Source organism: Tetrao urogallus (assembly GCF_951394365.1).
Source record: "Tetrao urogallus genome assembly, chromosome: 5".
NCBI classification, from domain to species: Eukaryota; Metazoa; Chordata; class Aves; order Galliformes; family Phasianidae; genus Tetrao; species Tetrao urogallus.
Genome location: NC_136818.1, coordinates 40,109,858 through 40,126,853, shown reverse-complemented (window position 1 = coordinate 40,126,853; position 16,996 = coordinate 40,109,858). Strand labels below are relative to the sequence as shown.

At 44.9% G+C, this 16,996-nt stretch overlaps 2 protein-coding genes across 2 annotated transcripts; both read right to left on the bottom strand.

The window, feature by feature from the left end:
• Nucleotides 1-375: 375 nt before the first annotated feature.
• On the bottom strand, nt 376-2,005 carry SRGN (serglycin; the record flags this gene model as incomplete). The annotated part of the gene is made up of 3 exons (XM_079535885.1): nt 376-568; nt 654-801; nt 1,927-2,005. 3 exons carry the CDS (start codon nt 2,003-2,005, stop codon nt 376-378), a joined length of 420 nt encoding a protein of 139 aa, XP_079392011.1.
• Nucleotides 2,006-7,876: 5,871 nt separating this feature from the next.
• Nucleotides 7,877-16,945, bottom strand: KIFBP (kinesin family binding protein; the record flags this gene model as incomplete). Its single annotated transcript, XM_079536490.1, has 7 exons — nt 7,877-8,755; nt 9,410-9,519; nt 11,473-11,557; nt 12,179-12,362; nt 12,479-12,558; nt 14,286-14,384; nt 16,595-16,945. 7 exons carry the CDS (start codon nt 16,943-16,945, stop codon nt 7,877-7,879), a joined length of 1,788 nt encoding a protein of 595 aa, XP_079392616.1.
• Nucleotides 16,946-16,996: the final 51 nt, after the last annotated feature.

Here is a 16,996-nt window from a genome sequence, read left to right as displayed (position 1 = left end):
GCCCCGCCCCCACTCACCATGGTCGGTGCCCTCCGCCGCCGCCGCGCGCCACCAGCAGCCGGCCCGCGCCCCTGTCATGTGACGCTCCGGGCGGCCGCGCCACGCCCACCCCCGCGGCACGTGACCGCCCCTCCCCTCAGCGCCCCGTGGCCGGAGGGGCGGTGGCGGCGCGTGCGCGGCGGAGGGGAGGGGTGGGGCGGAGCTGCGTCCGGGCTGTGGTGCGGCGCTTGTCGCCCCCCGAACGCGTACTTCGTAGCAAAACGAGCGAAGGTCGAGCTCGAATAAATATAGTGCACAAAAGCCACGAGGGTTGTAAGACAGCGGTTTTATTGAGCGGGGGATGGGTCGGGTACCGTCCGTCACGGCGCCGAGGCGCTACGGCAGCAGGGCCTCCTCCTGCAGCCGCTGCCCCAGCCCCGCCGGCAGATCTGGGCGGCGTGCGGACCGGATGGCGGGAACGGCCTCAGCTCCCGAGCCCGAGCCCGGCTCCAGGGCCGGCTCCCAGCCCGAGCCCGACTGCTCCTCGGAGAGCGGGAAGATGTCGCCCAGCTCCTGATACCTCTTCATCCTGAAACACCGGAGCCGTCACAAACGCTGCTTCCCTCTCTCGCCTGCCGCATGCCCCGAGCCCACCCGCGAATCCCCGCACTTACAGGGCAGGGTTGGCCAGGGGCGGCAGGATCCTGTTGGCCGCGTCGTCGGGCAGCTGGAACCGGGGCCCCATCTCCTCCACGCAGTTGGGGGACCAGGCGTCGGGCCGGCACCGCACCCGCTTGTAGCGCGCCCTGTACGCTGGGGCACCTGGTGGGAGCAGCCCGCGTCACTCCGCAGCTGAGCAAGGCTCGCCGAGCTTCTGCTTCGGCTCGGTGCTGACAGACCCAAAGGACCGAAGCAACGATCCTTCCTTTCAGCCTCGTTTAATTAACTTGTTCTTAACCCCCCCTGGCACGCTGTCCTCCTTTTGGCGCTTCATCTAATTTTTCTTGGGAATGTCTGCCTGTAATTATGGCTCTATTGCCTTATGTATTGCCGTATAGTGCTAGGTGACTTTCACCATTCTACTACACTCTTCTGCAAAAGACAAAAAATCTCTCAGGAAGGATTTCCTGTTGCTTTCACAGCATATTCCCTTTTTTATTTACCTTCCTTAGCACCTTATTAAGAAGACTGTTGTTTTGTAATAACAGAAGAAACAACTGTGGCCGAGTACTTTGCACATAAGCATTACAGAACTGAGGCTACAGACAACGTCTCAAAGACCATCCTCAGGATAGAAACAGCAGTAGGTGTCTAATGGAAGCCTCTCACTGTCTTAACCTTGGTTTGATGGAGAATTATCCTACATATGCTTGCTAAGTGTTTCCCTCTTGCAAGAAATGACTCCACAGGGCACTTGTCGTCATGAATCAACATTTCCTTTTCGTTGTTTAGTGCTGCGTGTTGCAATACTTTCTGTACCCAATAAACTGTACAGTTTCCTCATACTTATACACAATTTCCTCTCCTCCCCCCCAAAGCAGACCGGAGACCAGAGTAGTTATGACATGGGGACTGCAACAGGCTTAATTTGTAACTGCATAATGGAATAGCAGGGCAAAACCAGACCTCTAAGGGAGGGCTGGATAAATATGTACATTGGTATATACATTTGAGATGTGTGTGTACATAGAGTAGTTTACTTGATAAGGTCTTCTTCTCATACGGGCCAGGTGAGAGACGCAGAAATATTTCATTTGCAAAAGGTATCTTATCTTCCCACTCCCCCTCCAGAAAACAGAACTCTAGCAAAGCAGGCTTCCTAAGCAGACCTCATTCCTCCTAGAAGGTCAATTGCAATATTCTCCTTTAAATTTGGAGGTTGCCTCCTCAGCCCACACTGCCTAGCACAGAAAGAGTATTGCAGAGAGAACAACCGCTCGGTGTTACCTTGCACTGTGCATCCCACAAAGAGGATTACACAAACAGCCAGGAAAATCCTCCTGCTACATCTGACCGGGAGCTGCATGTTGGCCGGCGCTCCTCCGCTCCCTGCCAGCCTCCACCACGGCCTCGCGCTTCAGAAGCACGGCAGGGCAAGGAAACCGACTTTTAGACAAGGTTTCCAAAACCTCAAACCCAACCCATAACCTGCGTCACCATTTCCTGATTGACTGAAGTGAGACATCTGCGGAAAAGCCCAGTGCTCCAGCCCCTCAGTCTCCCACCCAGCACGGAAATCTCCACTCTGGTGCTGGCTGTGCGGAGAAGCAAACCCAAGGCAAACCCTGCAGGCACACATCTCTGCCCGCTGCTCTTTCCTCCAGCACATTGTGCTTTTGTGTTGGCAATTCAACCATCCAGGCTCGAGTTTAGCCAAGTTAGGCACAAGACAGCTACGGCAGCAGCAGGCTTTTCTTAATCATCCTGCTTCCAGTGGGTTAACCAAGGAGTGATGCAGGGCCCAGCACCATGGCAGCCACAGCACCAAGGCCAGCAGTGTCAGCCATGTGGTGGAACACTTTTTCATGGCGGAAAGTCAACCGAGATCTTGGCGGTGCTTCTGGTGAGCAGTGACTTTGCCTGTGCCCATCTCGTGCTCCTGTGGATCCTCTGCTAGACAAGGGGCTGAGCATCCTTGCCATTTATTAGGTGTTTTCATGTTTTTTTCTCAACAGGGAAAAACAGGAGACTCCAAACACCACGTGGAGATCAACTTGCATGCAGCAGTTATTTGTAGTGACTTCTCTACTTTGTATTTTTAGCATGAACTCTCTTGTTTTTTTCCTCTCTTTTATTTTTTTTGTCAGGCTGTGTGCTCAGCAGCAAACAGCGATGTGGGTGCGGAAGTGGTCCGTGCTGTCACACCTCTGACTTTCCGTGGTCACAGTCCCCATGTGGGCAGAGGAACAGCACAGAGGCTGCACCATATCAGAACAATAACCTTGAAATTTGTCAATATACGGCTATCAGTGTTGAAAAGGGCGTTTTTTGCCACTGCTGTGCTGAAACACTGCTGTTGCTTTCCCATCATGTGTAAAGCAGATTAAGAGCTTTGCATTTTTCCAAGGCATTAATTTGGGAGCAGGGAGAAGGAGGGGTCTGCTGCAGCTCTGGGCCTCCAGCTTCTCATACAGACACCTGGGACTCCTCCTGAGATGACCAAAATGCCTGGAAGTAGTCCCTAAGCAGAGAACAAACATCTCAAGTGATGATCTGCTCCTTGGATATCTCTCAGGTCTGTTTTTATCTCCCAATTTGCTTCCTGAGTGTAACATTACCATGCTAGGACCATGTCCAGCATGGGAATATCTATCCTGCCATTGACAGTAGGGAATTTCACTCAGGAAAATTCCTTCTCAGCAGCTCCATGATATCCATGTGCAGGAGGGAAGGCATCAACCATGCAGATGGGGTCTCAATAAAGAAGTTCCTCTTTCATAACTGCTCAGAAATCAGACCGCAACTGCTGCCAGGTCCCTGTTCCCATGAGTCAGACTGTTATCTGCACACAGACATCGGTGTGCTCCTGCGGGTCCCTGCTCTGGGCACGGGCTGCTACAGACAGGCTGTGCCTGTGCTGATCAGCACTAAGGGGCAGGGGGAGATGAATGGCCAGAAAAGGGAAAAGAAAGGTCAGACAGTGAGCAAGAGTTGAGGAGAAAGCAAATACAGACTGCGTACAAGGAAAAGGTTTTACACTAAGGGTGGTGAGGCACTGCCACAGATTGCCCAGAGATGTGATGGGTGCCCCACCCCTGGAGACACCCAAGGCCAGGCTGGACAGAGCTTTGAGTTCTTGATGGAGCTGAAGGACTCTGATCGTTGCAGGACAGGTGGAGCAGATGGCCTTTAACAGTCCCTTCTAACTGAAACAATTCTATGATTCCATGAAAGGCAGCAGAGCGGAACATAAGGAATGCATCTTTTTTCCCATCTTGTTCTTCAGGATGGAAGGAGAGATTTCTTCCTGTTGCCATGGTGGGATCTGGGGCAAATAGTAAAGAGCTGATGAGCCCAGGAGGTAGATTTGGGTCACTGCAGGGGATTTCTGAGTCCAGCCTGGGGCTGGGATGGATCCTCAGCCCAGCACCTGAGATGCTGAGCATGGGGCCCCTCCAGCACATGGCATCTCTGCCTCTCATGCTGTGCCTCTAGCCTCTGAGGGCAGTATCACGATCTGGCCCATGAAGATAAGATTCAGAACTCACAAGAAATCATTACAGCTCACATGCATTGTGTAGAAATCTAACGTTTGCTGCCATCTAGATCACACAAAGGAACAGTTCTCTGTTTTTTTTCCCATGATAGAGGTCAGAGATCATTGCTCAAAAGCCGCAACTGCATCAGCACTGAGCACAGCTGATGGCCCACAGGAAGCTGCCAACGGCTTCTTCCCACCAGCAATTCTTGTCACCATAAAAGCTCTGAATGAGGGATGGACCCAACCCTGGGTCCTGAGAACACACCTGGGAACTCCTCCTTCTTCTTCCCCATCCAGTCAGTCTGCTTACAGGAAGTCATTTCATTATTCCTTCTTTTCACCCCATATATTTCCACTGTGGATCTTTAGGCTCTCCAACGCAAGCACTCATAGTCCTCTCCCTCCATCACAATCACACAGAGTCACTCATCCAATTCGTCTTTGTTTAGGGGCAAATTATATTAACAGCTCTAACAGGGAAATGCTTGCATCACTGCTCAATGTCTCTTTTACAGCAGCAAGAACACAGAGAATGTCACGTGCATACCAGATGCCAAAAACTCAAGCATTACATATTTGAAGCACTGCTACAAAGCTCCTGAACTATTACTGCTGATCCAAACTCACGCACTGCATTGCTATCAGTCATTTCTCTAGATAAATGCTCAACACCACAGACATGTTAGAGGGGGGGAAAAAAAGTGCTGTTTAGTATTCTTGTCTCTGAACTGTCTCCAGTGCATCACTCCCGTCTTTGGCTGTAAAGACACCATCAGAAGATTTTGGAAAAGGGCAGGCAGGTAAATGGTTCTCATTAGGAAAACACAGACTGCCTCCAGGCCTGACTGGGATGAGGAAGAGGTGCGCAGCATCAGCCAAACTGCAAAACGTGGAAGTGCCAGCAGGCACTTTGCAACAGTTACTAGGAAGTGCATAACGCACTTTTATAAGGAATTTAAAAATCAGCATTAGTCATTCCTGACCAGCTCTGAAGTAAGCTAAAATGTTGCAATTTAAGAAGAATAAGTTGACAAATGTTTCCAGCCATAAATTTATGCTCTTAATTTTAACGCAGCAGTCTTTAGGTCACTAACTGCAAGGCTCCAATGGACTTGGCCTCAGTGATGGCAGCCTTGTAGAACCTGCTTCACAGGACTGCTTCAGGGCATTCCACAATGAAAAGTTTCATGGAAAACACCAAAATATCATTGACCACCTCAATCATTTAAAATACACTCAAAAAGTAAAACCCAGTTTCACTGAGCAAAAGGAAAACCCCGAGCAAAACTGAAACGCTTAAAGGCGTGAGTAAAGCAGATCAGTCCGATATCTCACTGTCTGATACTCAGCTTTATCAGGCTCCTACAATGTTTCCGAGCACAGACTTGGAGCAGCAATCATACCCAGTGCCAGCACTGAACTGGTACATAGAGGCATCTCCGCTCTGCAGATAGAGAAGGCAGATATCTGCCTTGCCAAGACGTACGCCTGTGCCTTTGGCAACGTGGGGAACCCATTTTCCTGATGAGAAGTGGAAGTGAGGGGTCATTTCTCACTTCCCCCTGGTATTTCAGGTGTAAGAGGAGAGAGCAGTGAAGGAGAGGGCCTTCTCCTGCTGCTCTCCTCAATGGAAAAAAGAGTTTCCTTCCATGGGGGGCTTGCAGAGAGAGCCAGAACAAGGCACCAATGTAATTATTCTCTTGGTCCTGAAACATTTCATCTGCCTGGATCAACCCTATTTATGCTACATAACACATTCAGAACAAGAGCTGAGAGCATTTCAGTTGCAACAAAACTGTTCTTAACCAAAGCACATTACCTCTAGTGAGTACTATGCACTCCTTCAAGAGGATGCTGAGGTTGCAGCCTCTGTTTTGGAGATCTTACACTTGATATGTGCTTGGTACAAGTGTGGGTGTCTTGAAAACCTCACTGCTTTATGCTGGGTAAAGAAAAAATACTAGTAGAACAACAATAAAGAATTTTCAGTGGTAAGATTTTTTTTCCAAGGTACAAAAAGGAATAAAAAATGCAGGTTAAATGGAGTTCACAGGAATCTAATCTTCACTTAATCTTTGAAATAAACGCCTGACCTCACACATACTTCACACAGTCAGAACTCAGCATTCCTGAAGGGAGCTTTGTTGCCTAATCCTACCTGCCCCTTCTCGCCCCACCTCCCTCCTTTTCTTTCTTTTTTTTTTTTTTTGGAAACCTAAATACAAGATCTTAGTTCACTTTGTCAAATCATGTCACAAGCAGGAATTACTCAAAAGGTTTCCCCGAAAAAGACATGCCTTAAAAGTATCAATGCAATAATGTGTTGCAGTGAGCACCTGCCACGATAGTCTCACCAATAAACTGCATTCAGCCAGTGGCAGTCTTCACTATCTGCTGTAGGAGACGAAGAACTGACATTACTGGTTTCTGTCAGTCTATATGTATTTAATACATTTGAAATTTACTTACAGTGTACTGCAGTTTTTAAGAAACTGTGGGCTGTCTTACTATCATGCAAAGGGAAAAACCAAATTAAAGAACTGAGAGCGGAAACTTTTAAAGGCTGATCAAACATTTATTTAGGAAAATAAACATTCACACACACTTTCTCCCTTATTCTGCATGCATGCAAATAGGTGATCCAGTTCTGAGTTTTGCCATCTCTCATTTCCAGGACCCATTCGTTGGCCTATTTGTGATTAGCAGTCAGCCGGCCAGTTCTATGCAGGATTCTGCAAACTAGAGATCTTGACCACATGTACAAGATGTACTTTCTCACTTGCGTATGCCCCTCCTTTGCCCTCCCTCCTACTTTTTTTTCTTGTTTCCCCCCTCCGCCCCCCATAAGAAACCAGTTCTTACACTTGCAGCTCCAACTAACGCAAGGAGCCACTAATGGCTTCTCAGGCCTTTATGTGTTAGCATCTGCTGCAGCACTGTATCATAGTAACTCTACACCAGCAGTTTCCTATAGGAGTATTAAGGGCAGGGTTTCCCCTCCCACCTCCATTCATAAAGTCTGCTGCTCTCTTGCTCAGCATTCTGGCAGTTCAAATGCTCAGAAACACTTTCATCACTATGTATTTTGGCAGTTGTACTGTATATCTTAGTAACATAAAAGGAAACAGAATTCAAAGGAGTCTGAAAAATATTTAGCCAAGCTACTCATTTATTGAACCTCTATCAGTTACATCTAAATTAACAGGGAAAGAAAAAACAAACATCAAGCATCACAAAATAAATATAGAAAATAAAATTCCCTTCATGTGCATAGGGTTTTCTGGGGACAAAGGTCAGAAGAGAGAAAATATTTTCTAGTTTTCTAGGTGGAAGAACATGCCTTAAGTTTCTTAGAAAAATTTTCCCAGAGCAATAGAGTCTCAGAAGAAACCATTTTTGTACAGCACTACACTTAGATCCCAAGTGAAAGGAAAAAACAAAAAGGAGAAAAGGTTTATATTTATGTACAGACAAGCAATACAAAGCATCAGCTGGACGTTCACTTAACATTTAAGGTTTACAGCATTAGTGTGGTGAGCTACTAAGTCGGAGAGCTCTTTTTTTCCCAGAAGGTTGTATTACTGCAGGTTCTAGTTGGACGGCCAAACTGTAGCCACTTAAGTTCTATTAATCAGCCCAGAAGCTGATTTTGACAGGTATCATTTTAATAGCACACATTTCCTTCAAGGCAAACATTTATATGAATGGACACAGTTTTGCTCTTAGCCTCTCCATTCTCGTTGGAAGAAGACCCACCATCTCCTTACTGAGTTCTAGCTCAGTTTCAACAGCACGGACAGCATCTGGGTGCTTCTCACAATAGTCTACCAGAAACATGTAATACTCTAACGACGTCTGCATATTTTCCAGCTGCTTTTTGCTATCTGAAGTAATAAGTTTACCATACAGTCGTGCAATATGAAATTTAGCCACCATTGCAGGGCGAAGAACATCTTCTTCGAGCTCCTCAGGAAACACCTTATCTGGGCTCCTCAAAGAATCTAAGAAGAGTTCATAATATTTGATGGCTAACTGAGCCAGAGAGTTAATTTTTTTTATTGTGTGCGAGTCTAGTTCTTCCAACCTGTTACCAATAGCTACCTTCAAATCCATCATCTCATAATAGGTATCTGCTAGTTCAAACTGAAGCTGCCTACTAATCAACAGGTAATACTGCGGGTTCAAGTCTGCATATATAGGCTCCAACATGTCTATTCTACGCTTGTGCATTTTGCAACGTCTCTCATAGTCTTCTTCAAAGAAAGCAAGCACCTTAAACAAAGCACTGTGATCCTGAACAATTTCAATATGGTCAGTAACATAACCATCAACCTGAAAAAACTCCTTTGCCTCCTGAACGTAGTTCTGACCCACTAGGAAGATTTCTCTGGCTTCCTGAAAATCTAAAGGATATACACTGCTTACTTTCTCTTCCATGGCTAACACAGAGTCACATATATCACTCGTCCCAAAAAGCACAGCCTTTTTCATGCCATTCTCTTTTTCATCTTCCTCTTTCTTCCTTTGGGCTTTAAGTTCCAATTGCCTGTCTGGATCCAGCTCTCCTATGTTATCCTGAAAAGATAAAGCATACTAATTAAAAACACGTGCCATGCAAAGACAAGCTTGCACTGCATCATTTTTCTTCTGAGTTATCTTTCAAACACAAAGTAATTAGCAACCAAACAAGACAAGACACATGAGTTATTTAACCTTATACTCACTAAAAACCACATTGATAACATCTACATTCTACAAAAAAAAAAAACAAACCAATAACGATGCTAAAACAATTTAAGTCTCCCCACTCCACAACAACAGAGCCAAACCATGAAAGCTCCTGTTTTAGTAGAGGATTTCAGCAAATGCTCATTTTTAAGCATGAAAATACGAGCATACAGAAATGCAAGATGTTCTGCTTGTTAACTAAGAAACCAATCTGCCAAAAATCAAGGCATGAGAAAACTCAACAGAGAGGAGGGGAATTTGTGAAACTGCTGTACAAGCAGCACACTGATCACACTACAGAGCTGATCTCCCACTCCTTCTTATTTCTAAGTACTGCAATGAAGTCTAGGCATGACACGAAGTACCTGCTAGATTTCCAGCATCTCTTGAATTATTAATTGGACGATTGTTCATCATTTGCTACCAGCTATGAATCAATTACTGCTACAAGCATCAAAATAGATTTTTTAAACAACAACAAAAGAAAAGATTTCCAGTTACCTCAAGTAATTTCCGAGCACTCTGCAGAAGATTCAAGCAATACTTAATCCAGCACCTTGCAATTTCAGCTTTTCTCTGTCTAAGGTCCTGCTGGTCTTGCTCTGTTTCATCTAGTTTATGGACATAAGCACATAGCCTTCAGAAAAGCTTAAGTGTTCCAGTAATAACCTCAAATGTTGTGCAAAGAATACATTATTTATATTTGTTTTTTTTCCTCGTTGTTAGACAAAAATACATTCTGTGTTGGGGCATATAACAATTCTGTGAACTGTCATTCTGGCAGAAACCCATGTAGATTAACATGGATGTGTCATGCATGAATTCTTCAAAAAGGAATGCACATTTAGAAAGCTTTTGATTCTGGAGGAGTCTTACTGGAAAAGATTTTCATGTCTCTCTGTAGCAGGAGAAAAAAATAATAGTTTGCTTTCTAAGATTCATCTGCCTGCTCAGTAATTGCTTCTGTCAGTGACAGATTCCAGACTCAATGTCAAAAAAGGGAACAAAATTAAGGGAAACTGCCTTTGGTACCAGCGTAGTACCTATTAGCTCTACAACTCCAGTATTTTTTCCCCCTGTTCTCTCCACTGCTATAAATAGTCTTGAGATTTCATTTTCAAAACAAAAAGGGTTTCAAAGAGAACTAACTTCCCATTCTCTGGGCAGAGGGCACTGAGCTTGCTGAACAACGAAGAGATGCGAGCGTTCCTTGCCACCGAATAAAAGGTCAGACTCAGATCTGCTCTATTTGTTATTTTTCATAAAAGAACCAGGTTGTTCTCATAAGGAAATAATTGCTAATTTCAAAAAGGCACCTTCACATTTGTGCACCTCTTTATATACTGATTAACAAGACAGAAGGAAAGTGCTTGAGAGTGGCCAATGTTATCTGTGTGTTAGACTTTCTGTGAGCTAGCGCCTTCTGCACAGTGATCTTCAGGTCCACAGCCCTGCTCTTTGTTCTGGGAAAAGTGAATATCAGAGAAAAATTCACTCCTCCAAACAGACTCAAATATCACTGTTTAGTGTAGGAAGAAACCCAGATAAATGTTGGTTGACTTGCCCAGAAGTCACACAAGAAATTTATCAAGTACAAGCACAACCAGGACTCTTCTCAGTCTCAGACCTGAATTCTACAGCATAACTGCACGTGTGCTCCTGTGTTCTGTTCCTACTGAACATATAACCTCCATTTTTGGCTCATGAATCATATTAAATCAAAACAACAGTGCAGGCAGGTAGCTACAGAAGTCTGTAAACACACACTCACTCAGATCTACTGAATGTTTCATAAAATATATTGTCTGAAAACAGCCTACAGATAAGAACAACTTAACTCTGACAGCCCTGTTCCCTGAACGTAAAAGTCTTTTGGACACCATCCTCAAAGGCAACTGCACAGAGTTCTGTGTTTTTGAGCTAAGGGAAATTCTAAAAGCAATGAAACTAACTGAAGTTCAGTGACAGTGGATTAAATAGAATTCATCTGAACCTATTCAAGATTCTATTTCATGTGTAATAACATCATTGGATTAAAGTGCTTGTATTCTGAACAGCTCAAACCATTAGAAGCTGAACAATACGCACTGTTATAAGCCAGAGTTAAAAACTCACTCTAGGGCTGCCCTGGGTGCTTGCTCACTCTCCGTGAGTTAAGCTCTGTCATTTTGAAACTGTCATTTGCCCAAGACATGGAATGTAAAAGGCTGTGCTGTAGATAAGGAAAGCATAAGCATACAACAGAGGATTTGAACGCTGATGCTGTCACATAACCACAGATCCTTAAAGCTATAGTCAGTTCTCTTTTTTTCCCCCCCTTTAAAAACCATTCCTAGGAAGTATTTGTTTTGAATCATTGAATTACTGTCTTCTGGCAATTCAGAAGTCAAGGCAAGCTGTATTTTGCACATAAATACAAGCCAATTTATTGTAAACAGAAAAAGATTGCTGAAAATTTAACACTTGGGTAAGTTTAGTACATACACATAGGCTTCATTTTAATGTAGGTACTAATGATGCACAATTCACCTTGTTTATCAAGGAACACTTCTATATGAACTTACTGTCTTCAGTAGATGGCACCTGTCCAGCCTGGCTGAAGATGACACTGGCTGCTGCTAAACAGTGCCGTGACTCCATGAAGCATTGCTGAGAGAGACAGAAACAACAGTTTATCACCAATGGGAGGAACAGAAAGGTTGCTCTCAGCTAAACCCCTCATTTCAGGCAGTAAGAAACGGGGCACAAGACAAACTACAGAACTGAGGCTCAGCAGCTTGCTCCCCAGGACACTGGAAGAAAGTATGTTTTTTCCACACCTACCACTGAATGCAGTATTTTTAGCTAAGCATTTTTTGTGCTACCAGAGCCACAAGAACAATTGTGAACATTTTCTGATTGATTCTACCATCACTTCCTTCCACCTTCTGGTGGTATCAGAGGGCGTTAAACAGTATCAGCTGGACAAACAAGTCAACATTACAAGTCAGATTTAGATCTCTTTACTCATATTTGCCTTGTTTAATGATTATGGTTGTCAGTGCATCAAAAAACATGGAAATCATTAATTGCTGTTGAAATTAGCATTAATTGACGTAGGTATGGTAAAAGACTTATGTAAAGGAAAAAGTATCTGAGTAGTCTGGACATAACCCCTAAAGAAAGACCTGAAGTATTTCCTGGCTTAGTGGATTATTTAGAGGCAATAAAGACGTGTGGAGGTAAACAATTTCTTATGTAATTACAGCAGAAAAGCATGAGGTGTATTACCTTAGAGAGATAGTACTGAGACAAGGTAGCTGCATTAAGTGCCCATTCTACCGGGTAGTAGCCGCAGTACTCAAGCTGCCGTTTAAGAGTAGTATGGCAATACTGAGCAGCCTTCTCAATCATCTCCAGGTGCTGGTAGACTTGTGCCAGATAGTACAATGTATGTGTATAGGCTTTTTCAAACCTGGAAAAGAAAAAAATCTTTAGACTTCTTAATTCTTCTTAAGTCCCTAAAAACAACCTCCTAAACAAAAATCAAAATAAAAATAAGAAAGATCTAGGTTGCTGTTACTCACCCACCTTTTTGATCTTTCTTGGTCTGTAAGCTTTTCTTCTTCTGCCATGAAGTGTTCACTGGGATCCAGAGGAGGATTTCCATCCTGCATGGATGAACATGATAGGTTCAGGAAGATACATTTTTCTTACTTTGTGACTCCCTCTTCTGGCTGCAGACTATTTACCCATTTTCCATTTCTAAACTGAACAGATTCACATAATGCATCTACTGCTATCTGACTGCCATACTTCTGGAGCAATTCTACAAACCTCAAGAAACTTAGGGAAAGAAGGCCATGATTTCATGTGATTCTGTGATTTCAAACAGAAGTACAAAGTGTTTGGCTTGTAATACCTTGTTTGCGTAGTTTAAATTCTACAGGACTACAAATGGAGTGTCTGTAGATTGCATGGCAACAAAATGGCTTTACACGATGCTTTTTAAAGCATTTACTACTAAGCGTGTCTGCAAGCATGAAATGTTCACTTGCCCAGCAGCACTGATCTGCAATGTGAAAACATTCTGCAGAAAGTACTGCAAGGAACATGATGTCAGGAGTGCTCAGCTGTAAAGACTGCTCGTGCTGCCTTGACGTGACTCCAAGTCCTTTTATTCACAAGCTGGTGAGACTATTTACTCAACTGTATGAGTGAGACAGCAGGCAATGTGTCTGGAAGATGAAGCTGCTAAATCCTGATCTACATGACCCATATGCAAGTTGAATTGAGGTTTTTTTTGTTATTTAAACCAAAAACTCTGTCCAAATCTTTACATAGATATATCTTGTGATATGTACAAGATGGCTTATTTTCTTCATACAAGAACAGAAAGATTTTGTTGGAATATTGGAATTAACAAAAGTAAGCTAACAATATCATGCTTGGCTGGGTATAAATATCAAAGATGAACATCAGGAATTAATTACACTGAGGGTCTGTGGAGAGATCTCTAGTTAGACCAACTGACCCAGAAGGCAGAAAACAGAAGACTTTTAGCACGGGCATTTTTTAATTCCTTATATCCACTACCTATCCTGTAACCATAGACTAGCACAGCTACAAAGGCAGCACTATGGCAGGGAATAACCAGCAAGGAATAACCTCTGCTAAAATTCCCATGAGAGTAACCTGTACTGTAAGCCATATCCCCATAAAACCATAATTTCATGAAACAACCTTCTGTTTAACCTGAAACACAGAACACTGCTCCTTTAAGGCCACAAATATTTTCAGCTCACTCAACAACTGCCCTGTCCCTGAAGCAAGACTGTGTTGGAAAGGCTTTGCAAAGAACATAACAATAGCACAAGGGAGCCTTTGTTGATACACAGCAGAATCCACAACTCAGAACATCATTTAACATGCAAACGGGGTTTAGCTGTTCAGAAGATTGTCCCCTTTGAAACAAGCTGAACTACTTGCCTCTGCGCAGCAGGATATTATGTTCAGTCAGAGCAAACCATGCAGATAATACAGTTTGTTTTCCTTTTCCTACTGAAAGCAATTGCTTGACCTCCTACAGCATTCCCAAGACAAAAGTAGGACGATCTAAATCAGAAGCCAAGTTCAGCACTGGAGTATCAATTCAAAGACCCTATAACAAGGATCACTATTTCCTGAGACAAACTACTTTCCCAGATCCACGCTGGAATTATCAAGTGATCCTCCTACGCCTTCTATGCCAGCAAACAAACCATACTGTTTTTCAGAAGCATTATCACACCACGAAGCTCAGAAACTCAAGTTCCGTTGTATGTTTTCTTCCACGATTATCAAAACTGTAAGTGGTGCATGAAAGTAAGACCTGCTGCCAGATTAATAAGCACCGTACCTCTTTCATGTACTGATTATACAAGGCTTCTGCAGATTCCAAGTAAGTCTGTGCGGTTTTAATTTCACCCCTTTCGGACCACAGGATACCTAGATTGTTCTGAAGTTAAAAGGAAAAACAACAATTATTTTCCAATCAATTCCACTTACACTAAACATTTTCTCCAAATAATTTATCACTCTTCATCGCTATGTACATGCCTACATACACACACACTCCTAACATACCAGATTCCAAAAGGCAAAAATTGTTCCCACCCATTTTATTGTAAGCTGCTCAAAGAGGAGGGTTTTCACAGAGGCAAGCACACAAAGTCACCTCACAAATGGCAATTTTCCGTGTTTACCCTGCTAAATTATCTCTGGTACATTCATATTGAAAGCTTTTTCTACACGGTGTGTTCTACCTCTGATTCAAGCAACTCTGAAATCATAAAGGAGAGACACAGACATAGAAATTTGCCACTGTGTCTTCATGGAAAAATCTAATAGGGAAAAAGTGCTAAAGGAATGAATGTACATTTTGACAAGGAAATTAAAACCTGCTGTGATGCAAAAGCTATAAGCTTAAAGGAGTGAATATCACAGCAACGTGCATGGTAACGTCTCACTGCACCTACTTTTTACAAAAAACAACCCAAATTTTATTATGAAGATGAGATGTTAATTACAGACCAATGTTTAATGGACTAATTTAATTCCTAGCATATGTTATTACAAAATCTAATAGGACTGGGAATAAAAAACCTTCAGAAAGCTCCTACGTATAGCTGTACGTCAGACTTGTAGCTCTTTCAATTCCTTCTATTTTACTATGCTTTGAGAGAAAGCCCCATGTATCATGACGGCTATGAACAAAAACACTTCACCCACAGCTGTGCAATGGAATTGACCAAATTTAATTAGACAGAAATCGTCACATGCATCCTTAAGCAAAAAAACAAATGAGAACAGCTATAGAAACAGGCCCAGAAGGAAAAGGAATGCTCCTCCTTGCCAAACAGGCATCAGTGAGGTGACAATGTATAACGTGCTCATGTACAAATACAGCCACTGCTGACTACCAACAGCCTTGATACTCAGTGTTGTTTTGGTTTGGCTTTTGTTTGTTATTGAAATGCTCAGGTGTTATTTCCAGCACATCAGCAAAAACACTGGGCAGAAATTCTTTTGCAGTGGCAGTGAGACGCTGCTGCCCAGAGCTGTGGGTGTCTCATCCGTGTAGGTGCCCAGTGCCACAGATGGGCAGCCTGAGCTGCTAGGGGCAACCAGCCCACAGCAGGGACTGGGGCTCCACAGTCCCTTCCAACCCAAGCCATTCTATGAAAAAGTTTTAAAAAGGCACCTGAATCCCTGTCCCTCAGCCATAACGGCAGCAATGCCCCAACAGCACACTGTGAGCACCCCATGCAAACACTGAGAAGATGCTCCTTGGTTTTGCCTGACTTCTCAGGCAACCTCAGATCACACCACTGGCAACAGACTGACAGCAGAGTACCCAAACCACCCCTCTGAAGGACACGGAGCAGATGTAACCTCATGAGTCCCAAATAACTAAAAGCTGACAGGGTCACTGGGGTTGGAAAAACCCTCTCAGCTCACCCAGCCCACCACCACCTGCCCACATCCCTCAGTGCCACATCCCCACAGCTTTGCAATACCTCCAAGCATTGTGACTCCCCCACATCCCTGGGCAGCCTGTGCCACTGCATCACTGCTCTTTTGAAGAATTTTTTCCTAATACCCAATCTGAACCATCCCAGTGCAAACTGAGGCAATTACCCCCCATCTTATTGCTATTACCTGCTCCAAGGGTGACCTCTACCTCACTACAGCCTCTCCTCACGTAGTGCAAAGAGAAGCCACTGCCTGATCCGTGCTTCACCGGACCACACAATCCCTCCGCAGCTTTACGCTGTGTGGCAGTGAAGTACCGTGAGCCCTTCCCAAATCATAACAGACATTTCTGACAGACACATAGACAACTGCTCTACTTCAGTGAAAGCATGCGTGTGCGTGCGTATAAATGCACAGCAGCTGTCGCGAGGAACATTCAGAGAAGGATGTGATCACATTCTTCAGTGTTTTCTCCTTACGCTTAAGACTGAGAACATGAGCATCCCTCTGCTTCACTTGGGCAGCAAGTAAAAGCGAAGGGACCGCAATAAGGTCGCAAACCAGTCTTCTCCCACTGTGCCGTACCTCCGCCAGCCCCGCAGCCCCGAGGAGCGGAACGTTCCTTGGCTCGGAGGCGTCACTCCGCCACCCGAAGCCGCCTCGCGCAGCCCCAGCCCCGCACCCCCCGCCCACCTGGGCCTGGATGTAGAGCGAGACGCAGTCCCGGGACAGGCGGTGCGGCTCGAGCAGCTGCGTGCAGCGCTGCAGGTGCTCCTCGCCGGCAGACAGCTCCTCCGTGTCGGTGTGGTTGACGCCCAACTCGTACTCCAGCACAGCCCGCCGCACGGCCAGCAGCCGCGCCTCGCAGCATTCCTCGGCGGCGCTCAGCTGCTGCTTCACCTCCTGCAGCAACGCGCGGGCGCTGTACTTGGATCGGTAGGGTTCCGTCTCCGGGTCCTTGCGCGACTCCACGGCCGACAGCGTCCTAGCGCTGCGGAACTTCTCGCACGCCGCGGCCCAACCGCTGCCCGCCGCCGCCGCCATCTTGTCGCCGCCGCTCGCCCGCCCCGCGTCACGTGCGCCCCGCCAGCCAAT